This window comes from Chanos chanos, chromosome 10, assembly GCF_902362185.1.
Source record: "Chanos chanos chromosome 10, fChaCha1.1, whole genome shotgun sequence".
Classification (NCBI taxonomy): Eukaryota; Metazoa; Chordata; class Actinopteri; order Gonorynchiformes; family Chanidae; genus Chanos; species Chanos chanos.
Window position 1 is genome coordinate 22,018,767 of NC_044504.1, and position 21,521 is coordinate 22,040,287.

The following is a 21,521-nucleotide window of genomic DNA, read 5'->3' on the forward strand; positions in this document are numbered from 1 at the left end:
AAGAACCATTTGAAGGAAGGAGGGAGTTTTCTAGCAGAAGGAGAAAACAATTGAGGGACTAATCTAGCATCAGAAATCCCATATACATACTATAAGCAGACATACATTTCATGCATCATTTTATGGTTTTACATTTGCCAGTGAACAATGTAGAAACATAGGCTGTGCTTCAGTAGAAGACGCTATGGATTCCAAACCCTGTGCTCATGAGGTGGTGTAGCGTACCTTATTCATTCAGGCAAAAAGTGTTGTGGTTGCAGTAATATTTCAAAGCTCCTGTCTTGGGAACCCACTAGATACAAGTTGTTCATTTTGCCTCAGCACCAGCTGACCTGAGTCAATTTATCAAGAGTTTGTTGATTACCGGGACTGTTGAATTGACGTGTTGGTGTCGAGGAAGAATTGTAGTATCCTTGTTAAGTTTGTCATTTGAAGAGCTGCGCAATACACATTTTTCAAAAACGATGAAGTCGTTAATTTTAGTAATTAGGTCACACAGCACGCCTTCGTGCAACTAAACACTTCGTTCTTTGGATGTTGTTTTGGTTTTTTCTTTACTCCAGATGAAGCAAATAAAAAATTGTGAAATTTCACCATTTATGTTGTTTGAGTTAATCTGAGTTAATCTGGCCACACCGTATAAAACCTGTGATTCTAATTTACATTCTCCAAAAGTGAAGGGCTGAACAGATGGAGGAATATGAGGACTAATTTTGACAGAGTGGAGGGAAAAGTCTTGTCATGTGTGTGGATTTGTATGTCATTATTGAAGTAAACAGGTTGATGCATTGTGATTCGAATATTTGGACATATGGCTCAGCTCTAGACCCCAGAACTGATCCTGTGGTTTTGTGACTACAAACTTATATAGTGAAAGTATTAAAAATCTTCACCTCTGATAGAGACCAGAGTCTTGCACAGCCCTATGCCATTCTGGCTTGTTTATGCACTTACAGTGTGTCATGAGTTTATCTTGGAGTGAGTGATTGTATTCTTCTACCTTCTTCCTAATGTACATTTTCTAATGTACAGATGAGTTATGGCCTTGATTACTTAAGGATTAAGGATGTTCTAGTAATTATAATGTTGGTCTTGTGGCTTGCCATAACTGAAATAATTGTAGATTGATAAGATGTAGTTATTAATTGAAAAATGATATTTGCAGTTGTGACATTCCTGTTTTTCTTCTTCTTCATCTCAGATGTGAACGAGTGTGAGCTGCTGAGCAAAGTGTGTGGGGAGGCAACATGTGAAAACGTGGAAGGCTCGTTCATGTGTATGTGCCCTGAGGAAAACCAGGAGTTTAACCCCAACACTGCCAAGTGCATACCAACCCCAGAAGGTAATTTCTCTCAGTACGCTGTTAGACCTTTATGGATATTCTTTCAGTACAATACAAGACACACTCCTTCCTGGTACCTGAACTCTCCACAGGTTAATCCCTACCTTGTACCATTTGTTTAACCCCTTGTCTCTCAAGTTAAACCAAAACACTATATTTAAATAGACAAACCTCTGTGCCTACATCTGCATTCCTACTTTACTGGTGACTATAAAGACTATGAGTATCAAGCCATTCCCACAGATAAAGCCCGACCCATGCATTAGCCACATCTGTGCAGGAACCTTTTTAACTTTACAGATAAGCCCCTTTTACTACAGGTACAGTCCTACCCTGTGTTTGTCACCCCAATGCTTGCAGATCATCACTTAACACTGCACTTGCACTTTGTCTTGTGAGTAATCCCATGAATCTAGACGTTACCGCCTTCTCCCAGAGGAAAAAGTACCTTTCATTTTTGGACTTCTTCATTTCTGGCTGAGTAAGAACTGTACCATTGTGGATTTGCTGAATATTGCTTTGGTCCATCATATCAGTTCTCCACATCACGTAACGCTGAACCAATAACTTGCACGTCCCCAAAAGACACCGCTTGTCATTTAATTCCACTGCAGTGACTGTTCAGGGATAGACTAGTTCTAATGCAGTGGGACAGTGAACTCTTCCAAGGAGGCAATAGTTGCTTTGCCTTACACAGACAGAGATGGAGAGGAAGAGCAACTTGATGAATGGGAGCTACTTGAGAAATGGCAATAGCAAAATGAGATCTTGTGTGTGGTTAGCATGGAGGCCTCAGGTTGTATGGTCCCCTGGTCCCTGTCAGCTTTAGTGCATTAGTTCCCCTCTGCCCACAGGAGAGAGCTGTAAATTGAACATGGACTTGTGTGCCTTTGTTTCGTGAGGAAAAATAATACTTCAGAGAGATGTAAGCTATCATATTTGGTTGGTGATATTGTCTGTTTTTTTAGAGGAAGTGAACAAGCTGTTGAACGGATAGGAAATTGGGTGTGAACTACGCAAAAACTTAAAAGAAATCTCAATAGATTTTGGAGAAAAGAAATCCTCAGGCTGTTTCTATAGCTAAATATTTGACTCCTTGTAGCAATAGTTACTGTCAAGTTACCTTATGTTCATTAAAAAAAAAAAAGCAGTCTCTGATGAGTGAGGTACAGCAAATATGTTCTTGTGTCCTTGTTTACATCCGTTCAGAGGCACTAAACATTATGCAGTAGACTAACTTGTAAAAGTATTGGCTGTTTTGAGTAAGAGCTGATGTAATCTCTCTAACAACCTACATAAATGTTTTATAAACCAAAAATAAACAAAGCCTTAAGGATTTATAACAAAGTATTTAAATACACTTAATAAACAAAAAACATGATGATGTCTGATTTCCTTGACACTATACGTAGATGCTGTAGGTGCTTTATTTATTTTGTTTGAACATACAGTTTATATTAGAAAATGATTATGCATTATGCAGAATTATGCAGAAGGGAAATAAATATAACCATCTGGGAATATGGTCACAAGTGCTGTAATGCAGACATTACTTAACGCCTAACTGGCATGAAAAGTCTGATAAAAAGAAAGGAATTTTAATGTTTCTCATGTGTTCTCAACAAAACATGCTATTTTGCCTTTGAGGGGCCATTTGAAACCAATCCGGACTGTATTAGAATTTGTTTAGAATAAACCAGAACAGACTGGATTGCAAAATAACATTTGGGTTTTGTTGGGGGGAGGGGGGGGGGGGGGTTGGAGTTTTTTTGGGGGTTTTTTGTGGTATGTGTGACAGATAGTGGGGGTCTCCCCTCCTAACCTCTGAATAACAATAAAAGAGAAAGCTTTTTTTTTTTTGAGAAGAGGGAAGGTAGATGACTCGTCTCCAGGTGTGTGTGTGTGTGTGTGTGTGTGTAAGCCTTTGTCAGAGCAGCTGTATGCTCTCAGGCTACATGAGAACATTCATCATGTTGAATTTTTTCATCTGAATAGTTTTAATTGCCTCAATTTACACCCTGGAACATGGTAAACGTCTCAACTGAGACAGTCCAGGGGCTATGCTGTTTGATCAGGGGTTATCCTGCTGAGGTCTACATGTTCCAGCGAGATGAGACGTTGTAATAGGCCAAGGCCCAGACATGAGAATGGTGTGGTCTGGCAGAAACAGACTTACCTCTCACTCATTTGCTTTGGTTATCCACATTTGTTACAGGTTCGTTTTGTAACGATTTTCTAATAGTCTCAGACATTATTGTGAAAATGAAAAAATAACAGAACACTCAGAAGTATAATAGTTGAAAACATGATCACATTTACTTTTTTACAAGTGTCAAGTGCGTTCTGAAGCATCGAAGAGTAGAACATTTTGTTTGTATTTTTCCCTTGATTACTAAATAAAGAAGATGCTGCCAAGAAAATAGATTGTCTCCCAGTTGAACTGTTTTTCCCTCTCAGTTACAGAGAGGAAGGAGTGCTACTACAGACTGAACGACGAGAACCTGTGTGACAATGTCCTGACCAGCAGTGTGACCATCGAGGAGTGCTGCTGCACGCTGGGAGCAGGCTGGGGTGATAACTGTGAGGTCCACCCATGCCCTGTTCAGGGAACAGGTACAGACTCTTTAAAATTGAGTTCGCACACGGAGGTACACGACCCTATAGATAGAGTACAGTCTCGTGGGGATCCAGTCTTAACAGTGTAGCACAAACATGCTGACGCAAAAAAGGTTTGAAAAAAGTAAAGTTTAAACAGTTGAGCTTGTTGGTTACATTTTGTTTTTCTGGTGTAGTTTTTAATGATCCTGTTTTATTAGATGAACTGTGAAGGCTGTGAAAATGAAAAGGCTGTGCTGTTTCGTTGTAATGAAGAGCTCTGTGCTGTGCATACTTGGGACAAAGACTGAAGCATTACAATTACAAACTCCAAAACAGTTTTGTCCCCAGTTCACATTCTGGACAAGTATGGACAGGTTTACAGATAAACAGTGGTTTCATGTGTAATATGTAAAATCTGACATACTCCCATATTTCCCACTGTCTGTTCACACAGATCAGTTTAATCAGATGTGTCCAGCTGGTGCAGGCAGAATTCCTAGTGGCAATGCTGTGTTTGGACTTGCAACCCCGGACAACTTCAAAGGTGAACTACACTATGGACACACACACACGCACGTACACAGACATGCCCAGTCATACACTGCTACAAGCGAAATAAAATAGTCTGTTTCAGATTTTTCATTTTTCATGAAATATGAAATACGTGTTTATGAAATATATATTAATCATGGGTATATGAGGTCAGATAAACTAATCATCGGCCCAAACTCCTGCTCTGTTACTGTCGGAGGAAATGTTGGACTGAGAGTCAGTGTAGCACAATGATTTCATTTATGAAAGAAATGAGAGTGTGGTCAAACGCGGGCTGGCAGCACAGCAAGCGGATATGGTGTGGTTGGAAAGAGAAAGAGAGAGCAAGAGAGGGAAAGAGTGTGTGTGTGTGTGCGTGTGTGTGTGAAGGCAAAATACATTTCATGTATATCAATCTGAATATGTTAATATTTAATAAATCTATATATGTGATTCATTACATTCTACATTATTAATACAATCACCAACCACAACTTACAAACAAAGAAATAAATAAACTAAACAACCAAACCAGATGAAAACAATGCAGTAAAGCGCAAGGAATGACTGAGAGACACACAAGTAACATGTTTTACACAAGTAAAAAAATATTTCAAATTCATTCTCACATGCAAACTCTTGAAAATTAAGTACACATGAGGTTTCTAATTTAGTTTTTGATGGATGCAGTATTGATCAGAAAGTTTCTCTCTCCCTCCTGGATAGATGCGGACGAGTGTGCATTGTTTGGGGATGAGATCTGTAAAGACGGCTTCTGTCTAAACACTGTGGGCTCATATGAGTGCTACTGTAAATCAGGACTCTATTATGACGAGGTGAAACTTCAGTGTCTGGGTAAGTACTTATATCTCCTCCAGGGGGCGCCACAGTGAATGAATGTTCATTGTTCATTCGCTAACTTTAATTAACAAGACAGATTCAAGTTTAAAAAAAAGATGCAAATAATTTTCTTATTGGAATATTTTGAAGTAACCAGCCCCTTGTGACAACATGAAAAAATAACCAACACTGAGACAATGATTCTGTATTTTCATAATTCATGCTTGAATTACTGACAAGCTGCTAATTTCAGACTGGACAAGGAAGTCAGAATGTAGCTTAGGTATTTGGGCAATCATAGGACCTGCACTGTGTAGGACTACATTTATAATTTTATTTTCATTGTAAATAAACTGTATACTGTGTGTGTATGTGTTTCCATTAGAGGAGTTTTCTTTGTTAACTGTTCATTTTCATTGGTTTCATATTGACTATGAAAACATTTGAATCAAATCTCAGTTCTTTAGAGGTCACTCTTCTCCACATATAAAGACATTATTAAGCCTGTGTGTACGCTGGCCTCTTAAAGCTCTCTGCAATTCTGTGCTTGAATAAAATAGAAGTGGTTAGTGGTTTATGGTGTGTGTGTGTGTGTCTGTGTGTGTTTGGGTGTTAGTGTGTTTTCTGTGTATGATTATGATGTAGTGTGTACACTTTGGATTCAGCTAGCTAACCACAGACAGTTGCTTTTGAAACTCTATATAGCCCAGCATATAAAACTAATGGCTTGTGGACAGTGTGTGTGTGTGTGTGCACGCGCATATTTGTGTGTATATGTGTGTGTGTGTGTGTGTGTGTGTGTGTGTGTGTGTGCGCGCATATTTGTGTGTATATGTGTGTGTGTGTGTGTGTGTGTGTGTGTGTGTGTGTGTGTGTGTGTGTGTGTGGTGTGTGTGTGTGTGTGTGTGTGTGTGTCAGTGGTGGTTTGGCTGGGGTCGGGGCAGGGTGAGGGTAAGGGTGGAGTGTGTATGAGGACAGCAGTGGCACAGTCTGTGGTGACATGGGCATCATGACCCAAACCACTGGACTCTGGGATATGACAGGATGTGAGCCATGGAACCAGTCCTGGCAGTTCCAGACACACGCCACATCCCTCCCTTCACCAAACCACATAAAAACATGCACACCCCACACAAACGCATCAGCAGACACACTCTCAGCTTCCCAAGCCCAGGATGCACACACACACACACACACACGTTTGAATTCATATCCTAGTGGGGACTTCCCATTGACTCCCATTATCCTGCAACTAAAGAATACTAAGCTGTCCCTAACCCTAACCCTAACCTTAACCAAAGAAATGTTTTGACACTTTTTGTTTTATCAATAATAACAATATAGTTTAGAGAAATGTTGTTCTCCTAATGGTGACCAGCATTTTGGTCCCCACCAGGAACTTATACCAGATTATGCTGTTTTGCTGGGACCTTTCAGTCCCCGGAAAGATATCAATAAATGTCAAACACACACTCCCCTCACTTCTTGCTGTTTTTTTTAACTATAAACACACGCAGGTGTGTGAAAACACACACTCTAAATACTTACTTCTAATTGTTACTCTGAACTCTGCTCACTTACACTCACACACACAAAGTCTCTCCTCATACCTCACATGGTATAGGGGATGGAAGCTCTAAATAAGGAATTGGAGCTGATCTCCCATCCAGACCATTTTAATGCCCAGCAAATACATATTTCAGGCATGTGGCACAGGGAAAGGGGTTATGGTTTTTTCTATGCACTCAGTGATTGTGAAAGCATGGCAGCTAATGTAGATTTCATATATATGCCTCAGGCTCTGTCTTATGGTCTGCATGTTTTACTTGAGTTTATCCGTTCTTTTGGATTCTTCAACACATCTGTACACATATCCACATGCACACATGTCCAATACTTTGACTGGCTACTGTTTGAACCACTATGTGTTCCTGCAGTGTTATACTCTGTGTGTGGTACATTGTAATCATTAGATAAAGAAAGTCATTAGATAAGGAGTATTAGACACTCCCTCCAAGGATAATTTGGAGGAGAGAAGTTTAATGAGTTAGCATTTTATGACTCCCTGGATCCATTAATGATCCTAGATGTACATTTACATTTGAATTTGGTCATGTTGTCATTTTTCACACAAAGTGACTTATAAGAGAGTGTAGCACGGAGTTTAAATCAATTAAATGTTTCAGTGTGGAAAACCTAGTGTAGAGAACCACTTCAAGGACCATATATGGATTTAGCGCTTTATTGAGTTTAATGTGTTTATTTTTAAAATGTGTTTTATGTTAAAAAAGCCCTTTTTATGTGTTTTATATGTCTGTGATTCTTTAATTATTGTCCTCAATGGCCTCTCTCTCTCTCTCTCTCTCTCTCTTTCTCTCTCTCACTTAACAGACATAAATGAGTGTATGGATGAGTCTGTTTGTCAGGGTGGGCAGTGTTTGAACACTCATGGTTCCTACCAGTGTTTCTGTGTTCCTCCCATGGTCCTGGACTCTGACAACAGACGCTGCGTTTCTCCTCCACCCGTGGCAGGTATGCATCTCCACACTCAAATCCACTGTGGGTAATACACTGTAGGACTCTTCAGACTGTAATGCTATATGACCGGTCATGCCCTGTGAGTCTTTCTCCTCACAATCGTAGCGTGTCGTTGTTGTTACACATTGTCAGTGCCGTCACACTTGGCGACTTTTGATGCCACTTTATTTCACCATGATGCTGAAAATTCATTAGAATACCACATCACTCTCAAAATCACTGTGTATTTCCAGCGTAACCCTGTATTTAACACCCTCAGTCCCTATACTTATTCTGACTATACACTCTCTTTTCGTGTGTGCGTGTGTGTGTGTGTGTCTGTGTGTGTGTGTGTGTGTGTGTGTGTGGCTTTGTCTCTGCCTGTGTCTGTACGTGTGTGTGATTTCCAGAGCATAGAGAGGAACAGGATTCATACCAGGGCATTTGCTGGGAGGAACTGACAGATGACATGATGTGTTCGAAACCCCTTGCCAACACAAAGACCACGTATACAGAGTGTTGCTGTCTAAGTGGGCAAGCTTGGGGCATGTACTGTGCCCTGTGTCCCAAGAAAAACACAGGTACCTCCAACACTTCTCAACAGCCAGGGGCCCTATCAAAAAATGAAAATGTAAAATATTTTTTATTTGATGTTTATCTTTGGAGTCACACCAATTCATTTCAGAGTTATGTTACATTTCTTTCATGAGTGTCACTGAAGAGAAGCGACTGTTTGTTAGCACTCTGATAATTACATTTACTCTGATTACCACAGAAAATAATTTTAAAAAGTTAATATAAACCACAACTAATATTTTCAAAGTTGATTTAACACAGGCAAATTTCCTTTCTTTTTCAGTAGCCTTGCAGTTAACTTGTCTACCTTCCAAACTTTTGCTGTGTTTAAGACAGATCACACAAAATGCAATTTCAGAAACTTTGATTCCAAAAACCGTAGTGCCTCCAGGTTAAAAATCAGACTTGTTTGTAGTATTAATGGTATTGAGAAGAACACATAACAGTGTTGTACTATTAGAATTGGCCCCTACAGCCTGGCCTTGATCTTTAAACAGTTACTGTTGACCGCATGTATCAGAATGAAGGGTCCTGTTCCCGTACTGAAGTGCTTTTGGTCACATAGGTTGTAACAAAGGCTTTTTGCACACTGCCAAACTTCATTTCACCTGAGGACAGGAAGCCAAATCAATACTAGCTTCATTGTAGCCCTCTAAAGAGATTCTTGGAGAGCCATACTCTCACGGCAAAGAACAATAACCTGCTCTCTCCCCTCTCTCCTGTCTCTCTCTCCTATCCTTAAGAGAACCGCTTACTGCAGCAACCCCTAGTATAGAACAGAGGAAAAGCACAACTAAACCACTACATCTCTTCTCTGTTCAAAAGACTTTCTCCTAGTCTGACCCGCAGAAGATAATCTAAAATATATAGTATAAACTGGGGCTTGAAGGCTCTGCCAGCTATGACTGATATTGTCACTTTATTGGCATGTTTATGAGAATAGCACAGATAGCACGGAGTGATTCAGTCATGTCCTGTCAGCAACATTCAGATAATCTCAAGGTAAAAGGGTAACAGGGCCAGTCTGCTAAAGGCATCATATTTGATGTTTTGAAAGAATGAGTCAAACTGTAGACCAGCCCCTGTTTGGTCTACTGTGATTCTTTCAAACAGTGTTCTGAGTTGCTTCCTCTCAATTTTTTTTCTGCTTTTTGCTGGAGAAAGTTTTTAATTTTCTAACCCACACATAAAGAGAGTATGATGAAGTCTGATGGTATGTGTGGTGCTCTGAGAAAAGAAGTGTCATTGACATCGTCCAGATGGCAGTTTCCTCTGAAGTGGCGGAAGGTCATAAAAAACTCTTTAACACGTCTTAAAAATGTGGTTTTGCGTATGCGTGCATACATTTGGGACAAGAAAAGCATTCAAGTTATTTAGCCTTGTATGTGTGAGCGATATGTGTGAGTGTGTGTTTGTGACTTTGTGATGCTCACACTTGTCACATAGGGTCGTTAATTACATAGGGGCAAGAAGTCATAGTGGAGCTAAGTGTGTATGCATGTCGGCATGTGTGGTGTGTGCTTGTGTGTGTGTAACTGAACTCCTCTGCTCTCTGTAGAGAACACACACTTGATTGTTTCCCAGTGGAATATCTACATGTGCAGGTCCAACCAGAGTCTCTTCCTGTGCAGACAGCCTCACAGGAGGCTCTGCAGGTGTCCAGTATTAGCAGTACCCCGCAGGATCGGTTTTCAGCGTGGGGGGTGGGGGGGGGGGGGTGAAACAATCCTGTAGAGTCAGGAAATGTTCCCACACTCGTTGCCGTGGCCTTGGAGACTCGTGATTATGTCTCCTCGATCATGAGGCACTTTTTGGCATCGACTTTGCATGAATGGTCTGTCAGGTATCGTGATGGATTCGGCCTGCAGGTGCATTTTCTGTCCTGAAAAGGCTGTGTGCGTTTTTTTTAGTTTTTACTTCTGCTGTATCTCATTGGTGGAAAAGCTTCCCATGTTTTCATGGCCTTGTATGAAGAGAATATATGCTGTCATATTTCTTGCATGTGGACTAGCCCCTTCACACACTGTACTGTAGTTGATTCTGAGATGCTAGAAAATAATCATTTTGATTTGAAATATTCTGTCCATAGACAGAGGTTTTGGAACATGTAATTGACATATACATGGACATTATGCTTAATGTACCACAGTGAAGGGAAATTTTCTTCATGAGTAGTAATAGCATTAATAGTATTACAATAGTATTTACATATATATATATTTATATGTATATATATGTATGTGTGTGTGTGTGTATATATATATATATATATATATATATATATATATATATATATATATATATGTGTGTAAAAAGATTGGTGTAACTCTTCAGTCATTTCTTAAATATAGTGATTGAAATTATATTTGCCAAACATTGTTTAAGGTCTTTCTTTGCTCTCTCCCTCCCTCTCTCTTCATGTGTCTCTCCTAGTTGACTATGCCACATTGTGTAACCTTAACCAGCGTCCTTACGGTCGAGATGCTCTGGTTGCTGGTCCAGTCCAGGAGTATGAAGTCAGCCCTGACTATGACTCTCATACCCTGAACCCTGACTCCACCGCGCCCCTCTACGAAGATGAAAGAAGTGAGTGCATGAATGAGTAAACGTCTCTTTCTCCTCTTTGTTCTCTGTGTTCTCTTTCTTAGGTACCGTAACTCATAGACAAATTTTTCCATTAGAGCTGATAAAAGATGGAACTAGTCTCTCAGACGGTCTGGTATTAAACATCATCTGGGTGACTGAGAGCTAATCACCTTTTTAGTATCCATTAACACACTGCTAAACAGGGCTTTATTGGCTCATTTTGACCACTTACTGAGCACGTTAGATGTAACAAATATATGATCTATTACTAAGTCATTTATGGAAAGGTTTAGTTATTATGGTTAATGGTGTGAATAAATAATAAGATAATTTATTGCCTGCAGTAAAAGACTATTCCTGGAACCTTATGTATGGTCAGCTTAAATAAGAGAGAGGTAGAGAGAGTAGCAGATGAGCAGAGTGTGTGTAAATGAGCTGTTGATCTCCATTTGACTGGTAGAGGAGGAGTGAGTGTCAGAATGCTTTACACAGCTCTCTACTGTCATCTTGTGGCCATCAGAGTGAAAACATGTTGGTTTCACCTGGGCTCATAGAGGGAAAAGAACTATCCTGCCTACGCCAAAAGAAGGAACACTAATATGACTCTTCACTGATGTGATTAAATGTTCATTTGGTTGGCTGTTTTGTGTTTTTTTTTTGTTCAATTCAGTCTCCCTCTGTCTCTCTGTTTATCTCCCTCTCTGTCTCTCTCTCTCTCTCTCTCCCTCTCTCTCCCTCTGTTTCTCTCTCTCTTAGATGGATATGATGCATTTGAGGGACTGCGAGCAGAGGAGTGTGGTATCTTAAATGGGTGTGAGAATGGGCGGTGTGTGCGGGTCCAGGAGGGCTACACATGTGACTGTTTTGACGGATACACACTTGACATGTCCCGCATGGCCTGCGTGGGTAAGAACATTTTGGCCATTGGCTGGAGGACTGGCATCATCACAGAACTTGTTTTAGGATTGCCGCTGGTGCGGACACTGCGTTTGGGTCTAGCTTTAGGTTACACTGGGTTTGGGATTATAGTTCACTTGATATTTGGGGTTTAAACTACTGTATGGTAGACAGTATGGTGTTATTCTTAGATGCTTCATTGGGATTAGACTAACTAGCATTAAGTTTAGGGCTAGGAATTGAGTTGGGTTTAACTTAACTTGAGGATAATTTTTTAAACTGGGAATGTGTTTAAAACTGAGATCAACACATTTAAAGACATGGTTAAGGAGAGGCTGTGTTCAGCAGACTTGGCTTGGGAAGTATCTGTTGTGTTCAGGAAAACAGAATCTACAGCTAAATGAATTATGAAAATGGTCAAATGACTGGGCTGTGGATTCAAAATCAAAGAAAGACAGTTAACTGTGCCCTTGAGCAAGGCACTTAATCACTAGCTTGCTCTAGATGTTTGTGGCCTCTGACGTATAATGTCATTATCATATGTTACCTTGGATGAGAGTGTCAGGTAAGTGACTGGATGCTGACAATTCTGTACAGTAGCCATCTATCAGGGCAATGGTCGTTTCAAATCGCTAAAAAAAATCACCGAAAAGCAGGTATCGTGACTGGATGCGTTAGTCTAGGCTCAGAGTATGGTTCAGATTTGAGTTGGATTATGCTGTGTTCATTGGAGGGATATGAGTCATTAGATGTTGCATGATCCTAAATGAATGGTCATGAGCACAGGGGACTGCTGGCTTATGGCTGTATTACTGTATCACCTGTGTGAGCGCTCAGGAGAGACTGGGACAGTAAATCGGAGATTTGTTTGAGAAAACGCTCTAGACTGTAAAGAAGGAACAGTGAAATGCTCATCATACATCAACTCAGTTCGATTCTAAAAGATTACCATCTGATTTCCATGTGCATTTATGTGTTGTTCAATATACAAAGGTAAATTATGAATAATATTGCAATTAACCACCCTATGTCAGAATAAGTTATGTTTCTACTTGCATCATTAATGACCTTATTAACATTTAAATGTTGACACCTCATTGGTTGCTTTTAAACTGCATATTGATTTTATTTATAATTGGCTTTAGACAATAATGATTTATTAGTTATTCATTAAACAAACAATCTGTCAAATTAACTTTTGTATGATTTTATTAGGGAATTAAAAAGTACTGCACATGCCATATATCTAATGTATACCTCACAGAATATGCAGTCTACAAAAAGTCAACCTGATGAAGTCCCTTAGTCTCCTGCTGTGATCCTTTCATTCTCACTCTTTCTTTCAGATGTGGATGAGTGCAATGAACTGAACAACAGAATGTCTCTCTGCAAGAATGCAAAATGCATCAACACACAAGGATCGTACAAATGTGTGTGTTTGCCGGGCTATGTCCCCTCGGATCAGCCGAACTACTGCGTGCCCAGAGAACAGAGAGCGACTAGCACTGCCACAGAGTGACCACCAGGGGGTGCCCTGAAAACACACATAAAACACACACTTATTTAATCTAAGCCCATATACTCTGCACTGTATAAAAGAATGAATGAAACAAGCAACAAAATTAAAAAAAAAAAAAGAACAGATATGTACTGGAGTTGAAGATGATATGTAATGCAATGTCTTTATTGTGAGAGGAGAAAGGCAGAATTGTATAAAATATTTGGTTTTTGTCTGTCTCTATGTATGTATTTTTCCCTTTTTGTTGAATTGGAAGGAGTTTTTAAAGTGTGTCAGATGGATTTTGAATCATCTGGCACAATGACAAACCCTATGAACTGATACTGGGGGATGACATGTTTATTTACCCAGTAACAAACACCCTGCGTGTGTGTTTGGGTGTGTGCGTGTGCGTGTGTGTGTGTGTGTGTGTGTGTGTGTGTATGTGTGTGCGTGTGTGTGTGTGTGTGTGTGTGTGTATTTTATTGAATGAAGGGGCCAAAGTTGCCCTTGGTTCTCTCTCTTTCTCTCTTTCTCTCTCACTCTCTCTGTCTCTCTCTCTCTCTCTCTCTCTCCTCTCCTCTTTATCCACGGTTGCTATAGTTTACTGTTATATTGTGGAGATGCTAGCACATATCTGCAAAATTAACATAAGTTCTCATGCTGGGCCTGACTTAACTTTGAGCTTTCCACCTATATAAACTTGTGCAAAACTTGTAATGCAGCATGTGATTGGTTGATGTATTTACTGTACACCAATCACGTGACTTTTTACTGTATTTTCACAAGATAACAGTTTTACTATGCCTAGGCATTAGAAAATCTGCTCCCAGTATGCATGGAATGTTATTGATGTAAATTCTTTGGAATAAGCTTATTTTTCTAGCTAGTTCTATATTAATGATTTATACAAAAAACTTCTCTACATCTGAGATGTTTGACAAGAGCATTATATGTTTTTTTTTTCCTCTTCTTTTCTAGTGTCTGTCCTGTGGAGCAGACATTGTCTTTTACTTGGAAAGCTTTCTTATAACTATTTTTTTTCACTGACACAAAATCTGGATGAAATGAAGTTAGCCTATGTATTTTTCATACTTCTTCACTGTTTTTTAAAAGAAAGCATTCTCTGCATTTGACTGCAATGTGCAAAACTCTTGCCAGGTTGCAAAGCTGCTATGAAACAGCCGTGGGATTCTTTTTTTTTTTTTCCTTTGTACATTTAAAGAGAAGAGTGTGAAAAAAGCAAACAAACAGTTTATGTATTTGTAATTTGTACATGAATAAATAAATAGCTCTTGTATCATTATCCCTATTATGTATTTTAAACTTTTAATAAATCACAAATTGTGATATTTATATGGGCTTGTCTTTTATAGTATTACTTAAACGTTTCGCTATTAATTTATCAATGTATCATTTTTATTTGTGGTTTGTTTTAATTAATATTTTATTTTAATCTGATATATTGTAGATTTTAACATTTGTTGGGAATTCTTTGAGTTTAAAGATTTATTTTGAGATTTTCCCATGAAATGAACTAAATGGTGAGTTCAGTTTTCCCATAAAGTTTCCAAGGCAATAAAAGATTATACACTAATAGAAAGTGCTGAATGGAATTAATGAAATCCTAATAGAACATCCTGAAACCAGATCTTTGAACCATATGTATATATATATATATATATATATGTGTGTGTGTGTGTGTGTGTGTGTGTATGCAGTTTATTATTCAGAAATATGTAGAAATGTTTATTATTTGAATAGATATACAGAATACCTATATGTCTAACTGATTATCTGCTAGTCTGCAATGTTTTATAGACAGTATATACATAAATATTCAATTTAAGAGTACTGCACCTGTTGTGAAGTCAAATAATTGAACTTTAGCCCTCAAATGAGTGACTGATGAGTGTTTTTTTCTAGATTAAGGCCAAAGTTGAAATGGTTTAACTGAGGGTTTGTTATAAGTTAATTAATATTTTTATTGAAAGATAATGACAAAGAGCATGACAGTATTTCCGTATTCTCTTACTCCTGTAACACATATATGACATTTTTACTCTTTTCCTTCAGTAACATATATGACATGTTTATTCTCTTACTCCTGTAACACTTATGTAATATGTTTATTCTCTTCCTTCAGTGACACATATATGACGTTTACTCTTTTCCTTCAGTTACACATATATGACTTGTTTATTCTCTTACTCCTGTAACACATGTATGACATGTTTGTTCTCTTCCTTCAGTAACACATATATGACCTGTTTATTCTCTTACTTCAGTAACACATATATGATATGTCATATTAGGTCAGAGTCTGGCTGTAACATAATAGATGTGAGATGATATTGCTCAGGCTGTGATGGACATTATGTGTCATGAATGACAACTTCGATGATTTGTCCCAATAATCATATCAAATATCAGTAATCATCAAATAATCTTGCTTATATCAAATAATTCCACTTCTTGGGTGTTTTCTCTTTTGTCCTCTATAGGACAAAGTTCGTACAAGTATTCATTCATTAATTTTCTAAGCTGCTTGTCCCAGTTAGGGCCACAGGAGTGCTGGAGCCTATCCCATTGCTCATTGGGTGAAAGGCGGGGAGACACACTGGACATGTCACCACACACACAGACACACCTAGGACCTTCTTGGTGTGAGGCGACAGCGCTACCCACTGCACCACCAGTTTAATATTGTTAATTGTTTCTCTCTCTCTCTCTCTCTCTCTCTCTCTCTCTCTCTCTCTCTCTCTCTCTCTCTCTCTGTTGCACAGATGATATTTTTCCCACCGTGTTATGAATGCTGTGGAAACTCTATTCACCGGGGACTTAACTGGCATTAAGCAGAGCTTAGTGCCTGTGCAGGCAGCAGACAGTGGCCCTGCCATCTCTCTGCTCAGACAAAAGCAAAGGGAATGAGTTCACTCAGTGATGATGGAGCATTCCTTCTGCTTAGGGCTCACAAAGAAATGGGTCACAACAGTGTGGAGTTTGTGCCCAAATAATACAACTGTGAGAGTGTGTGTGTGGGTGTGTCTGTATGTCTGTCTGTCTGTCTGTCTGTGTCTGTGTGTTATGTAATTACTCTATTGACCTTAGACAGATCTGACCCAATCCAGCACTTTGTCATATGTCTAACTTTTTTTTTAGTAAGAAAACTCACACTGCACCACTTTCCATCTAACACAACAAAAAGGCATTTTATTATTGCTGACCTGGCCTATTTTGTTAACATCAGGGTGATGAGGCATGAAACAATTATTTGTGTGTGCGTGTGCATGTGCATGTGCGTGTGCGTGTGTGTGTGTGTGCGCATGTGTGTGTGTGTGAGGGAGAGAGAGAGAGAGAGACAGAGACAAAGAGAGAGAGGAAGCATCTCACTGGCTGTTACTGTTCTTCTCAATGAAGCAGGCAGCCAGATAACTTCACGTTGCTCCACGTCACAGAGCAACACTCAGCCTACAGAGAAAGACAGAGTGGAAAGCAGGAATTAGGAGGAAGGACAAAAGTGTGTGTGTGTGTGTGTATGTGTGAGTGCTTGTGTGCATGCTTGTGTGTGTGTGTCTGGTTGGGTGTTGGGAGATGAAAAGAGGAGGAGCTGAGAGAAAGGAGGGGATGGAGACAGTTATGGGGAGGGGAAACAGAGAGGGAGAGCGAGAGAGAGAGAGAGAGAGAGAGAGAGGGAGAGAGTGAACAGGAGGAGGGGAAGGAAGAAGGGGGAGAGAGGGAGGGAGAACAGAGTGGGAGAGGAGGGCACAGGCAATGTGTGTGTGGTGTGTGTGTGTGTGTATGTGTGTTTGTGTGTGTGTGTACACAGTGGACCATAATCACATGCTCTCTGCTCCTTCAGCGTGCTGCTGTTGTTATTCTGTTCAGTGCTGAGCTCATCCCGGCGCAGTGAATGCGTGTGTGTGTGTGTGAATGCGTGTGTGTGTTTTTGAGGACAAGCAACCTGTGTGGACTAAAACCGGACCAAGTCGTGCGTCTCACACCTGCACTAAGCTACAGAAACAGTGGAGTACACAGTGCACAAAGAGTGAGGTAAGATTAAATTCAACGTACATTTCCAACCTCATCTCTTCAACCTTGAAAATATTGTAAAAAGAGTTTTGTAATGCCAAAACAAAATAACATTTTTTCTTCATGGAACCATATTTTCCTTGATTCTACTGTTGTACATATACAGCTTAGCAATACTCAGTGTTCGTTCATCACAGTTGGAGTTGATGGGTTATGGGATTTGTGTGTGTGTTTGTGTGTGTGTATTGTCAGACAATCAATATTCGTCTTGTGGTTTGGTTTGAGTTCTCCCTCAATCCTCTTTGCCTGTTTAAATCGATATGAGATTGTGTCAGAATGTGTCCAACCACTAATACGTCCATCCACTTTTCTGATTACTGAGTCAGGAGAAACATGTAAGGGTCGTGTTCCCAAACATGTTCTAAGTGTTACAAGTGTCTGCATCTGTCACACTGAAGGGGTGAAAGAATGTGGAAAGAGACAGAAAGAAAACGAGTTACAGTGAGGGACAGAGGCTTGGAAAAACAAACAAACCAAATTTCTGGACACACTGACAGTAAATCTGACTGAGCATTTCTTGTCGTTTGTATCTGTGTATGTGTGTGTGTGTGTGTGTGCTGTGTGTGCATGAACAGAGAATGTGTCTCCTGTGCCAGGCATATTGTCACTATTCCTCTTAAATAAGTGTTAACTTGATTGTGTGTGTGTGTGTGTGTGTGTGTGTGTGTGTGTGTGTGTGTGTGTGTGTTCCTGAGCATGTGCATGGAGTGTGACTTATGATGTCAGAGTGGGCGGATCCCTGACAAGCTGTTATCACTCATTTCAAATAAATGAGTGCCATTAGACCATTACTTTAATATAAACACACATGCACGCACGCACGCACACACACACACACACACACACACACACATGCACACATTGGCTAAGAACCCCCAGAAGTGTCATGGTATCCTGAAACATCCTGAAATATTTTGTAAGAAGCATTTGTTTGTCAAAATTATAGTTAGCCATTCACTTTTGTGTGAAACTACTGACATCTAAAATTCTTTGTCTCAGCAAAAGATGACCCAAATCTAGAGTATAAAAGATTTTTATTGTATATTGTGATTCCCAGATATAAAGATGTATAATTTATTGTAGTTTAGACCTACATTTCCAGTCTTTAGATATTGTAATTCAACATAATTTAGACTGTTTTAACAGCCAGACTGTTTTTATAGCCAGACATTGTTACACAGATGCTATGCTTGTGCCCGGGCCCCTGTGCTATGCCTCTGTTCTGTGGATCTTGATGTTTATGGATGCTTTGATTACATGACTGCCATAAATTGGTAGAGTTTGGCCACTTTAAAGTGGAGCAGTATTTCAGTTTCCTTAAAGTGAATACTTCCCTCTCACTGTTTAGAGCAGCAACACCCAGGTCATCTCAAGGCCTTATGGCTTTATAACTGTCCTTTCCTGCCTTACACACAATTCTCTTTTTCTTCTCTCTCTCTCTCTCTCTCTCTCTCTCTCTCTCTCGCTCTCTCTCTCTCTCTCCAGTCCCCTATCTCTCTGTCTCTCTGTTCCTTAAATCAACAACAAAGGGATCTTTCTCATTCATACAAACGGATAAAATCAGTAGTGAAGTAACATCATATCGTGTTTAAATTCACAAACAAGACGAACATTTAGTCTTTTCTCTGAAATGGTCTTATAGAGCTATCTATGATTATTATGAGTTTTGGTTTATGTATGGGGTGCTTTAAAGCCAAAATTTCTGTCCCAAACACCCCCCCTGCCTCACATGACCTGTTCAAACAGATGAACTTCAGATGAGCCACATCCAGTGATCCATCTCCCTGCTGTATCTACAGGCTCTTCACAGTTCGATCCAATCACGTAAACTCTTCTCGTCTAACACTTTTTCCTCAGTTCAGCTTATGTATCAAGTGAAAATAGCACTTCAGACACAAATCATTCCAGAAATACTTGGACTGCAGATATAAACTTTTCATTTCTTTCCGTTCTGGGGAAGAATATAGTGAATATAGGTTGTTCTTTTTCCCTCTCAAGATGATATATTGATGATGATATATGCATAACAACATGCCAGATCAAAACTTGTTGTTGTTAAAGAAGATTAAAGCTCAGACATTTGAGAGAGATTTCAGAGAGGTGGTTGTTTTTTTTGACAAAATTAAGTACATGTGGAGCTGATTTGTAAACAGTCTGTTAACATTGTAAACCCTTGTCCTCAGATGCTTCAATGCCAATCAGGGATCATTCCAAATGTCATGAGGAAAGTCATTTCCCTGTTTGAATCCACAATAGTGTAGGACTTTGATTAGGACTTGGTTTGTAGCTTAGGAAGTTTTTTTTCCTCTCTCTTTCTCTCTCCCTCTCTCTCTCTCTCTCTCTCTCTCTCTCTCGCCTCTCCCTCATTCTCTCTCTCTGTCTCACACGTACACACACTCTCTCTCTCTTGTTATTTGCAGCGAGGTTGTGCAGTGGGTCCTGTTTCCAGTAAACTCAGAGGCTATTTATAGACAGCATGTGTTAATATGTGTGTGTGTGTGTGTGTGTGTATGTGCCCAATCATGGCAGCTCCTTCTCTGGTCCTCAGGGGTTGTCTGCATTAGATGGTGTAATCAGAGTCTGGCCGGGCAAGGTGTTAGCTTAAAATAGGTGTTTTTTGGCGGGACATATGAAATCTTTGGCCTGTACTTTTGTGCTTTTGATCTGTGTGCATGCTTTTGAGCGTGTTTTTTTTTTTTAAATATCAGCTTGACTTAATCTCTGATTTCTTATTCTGTTAGTCAAGGCTTGGATCTTCTCTATTACTCCTCAGCTGATCAGAATAGAGATTATTTGATTTTGGGAAAGAAAAATGCAGAGAATAGTTCTCTGCATGAAATGGATCTGTCTGCAACTTGGGAAACTGATAATACATCATGAAAAATTTTTCATGTCAGCACCGACCAAACAAGGCAAAACATCATCATCGTTGTCATCGTCGTCGTAGTCATCATCATCATCATCATCATCATCATCATTCTCTCTCTCTCTGTGGTAACGAATAAGCCCCAGGTTTGAGAACAGCTAGAACTTAATGCATTTAACAGCCCTCCAAAGGGAAGCACTGGTCACACTAGAACCACCTGGTCTCCCTCCTCACTGGCAGGTCTGGAACCAGTCCATACTGTCCCTTTCCCATCACCAGCAGGTCTGGAACCAGTCCATACCGTCCCTTTCCCATCACCAGCAGGTCTGGAACCAGTCCATACTCTTCCTTTCTCAGTCTGGACGATAACCTAGAAACTGTCCAAACAGAGGCTGAATTTTCCCTCCCGAATCCAACTAGACTGGAAACACATTCTCTAGCATTATCAAACATTTTTTCTTTAAAAGCAGATAACTTCTCATTTAACAAAAAGTGTTGTGTAAGTCAACCATTTATCACAGTCATAGACCAAATTTTTGTGGTATGGCATACCACCGTTGAAACGAAATTTAAGGAGAAGGCTTAGAAAAGTTCTAGGAGCGTTGAAAGAATGTTTGAGAGATAAGGCCAGAGTTTTGGGAAAACAGTAAGCCAGTATGAACCACTGCTGTCCCACATTCAGAATTCCATGCCTTCCTGTAAAACATCCCCAACCATTCACATTTCTGATGACGTACTGCTCTTGTGATTCCAGTGTATCAGTTTGGTTGGTGTGGTTTGCCACAGACATTCATGTGCTGAAATAGATTAAAGCATTATGGGAATTAAAAAGGAGTGTCATCAAAACTTTTATCAAATCTGCTTGTGATCTGCTGAGCAACCTGAGTCTCTCAAACTGGATAATAAGAACATTAAACCTATGCTCTGACTCAAATTTAAACCTTAAACCTTAAACCTTGTATAGATTCAACTCTGTTATAGCTTAGCTCTTCCCTCTTCCACTGAAATAGATTCAATGGGCCAGGCTGGTTGAGCTTATAGTTGAGTTGAATATATACATTTGGCTGTGTAGGGTGGTAGACTTCGGTGGAGTTAGGAGAGTGTCATTTAGTGTGTAGAACTGAGTTTGGTGAATAAAACTGGAGAGAGGTGCATACAACAAGGCAGTAACATGTTTG

At 39.7% G+C, this 21,521-nt stretch overlaps 2 protein-coding genes across 2 annotated transcripts in view; both read left to right on the forward strand.

Annotated features, from left to right (window-relative positions):
- The window catches only part of ltbp1 (latent transforming growth factor beta binding protein 1), an 85,326-nt gene extending 71,525 nt beyond the window's left edge, over positions 1-13,801 (forward strand). Inside the window, exons 25-33 of the mRNA XM_030786154.1 lie at positions 1,202-1,342; positions 3,800-3,955; positions 4,395-4,484; positions 5,198-5,326; positions 7,703-7,843; positions 8,239-8,409; positions 10,838-10,990; positions 11,747-11,896; positions 13,234-13,801. Coding sequence (XP_030642014.1) covers positions 1,202-1,342; positions 3,800-3,955; positions 4,395-4,484; positions 5,198-5,326; positions 7,703-7,843; positions 8,239-8,409; positions 10,838-10,990; positions 11,747-11,896; positions 13,234-13,406 — 1,304 coding nt within the window. The 3' untranslated portion in view covers positions 13,407-13,801. The remainder of the gene's footprint in view (positions 1-1,201; positions 1,343-3,799; positions 3,956-4,394; positions 4,485-5,197; positions 5,327-7,702; positions 7,844-8,238; positions 8,410-10,837; positions 10,991-11,746; positions 11,897-13,233) is intronic.
- Positions 13,802-17,316: 3,515 nt separating this feature from the next.
- rasgrp3 (RAS guanyl releasing protein 3 (calcium and DAG-regulated)) overlaps positions 17,317-21,521 on the forward strand; it is a 32,646-nt gene continuing 28,441 nt past the window's right edge. Inside the window, exon 1 of the mRNA XM_030786911.1 lies at positions 17,317-17,438. The gene's annotated coding sequence lies outside the window, so the exon portion shown is untranslated. The remainder of the gene's footprint in view (positions 17,439-21,521) is intronic.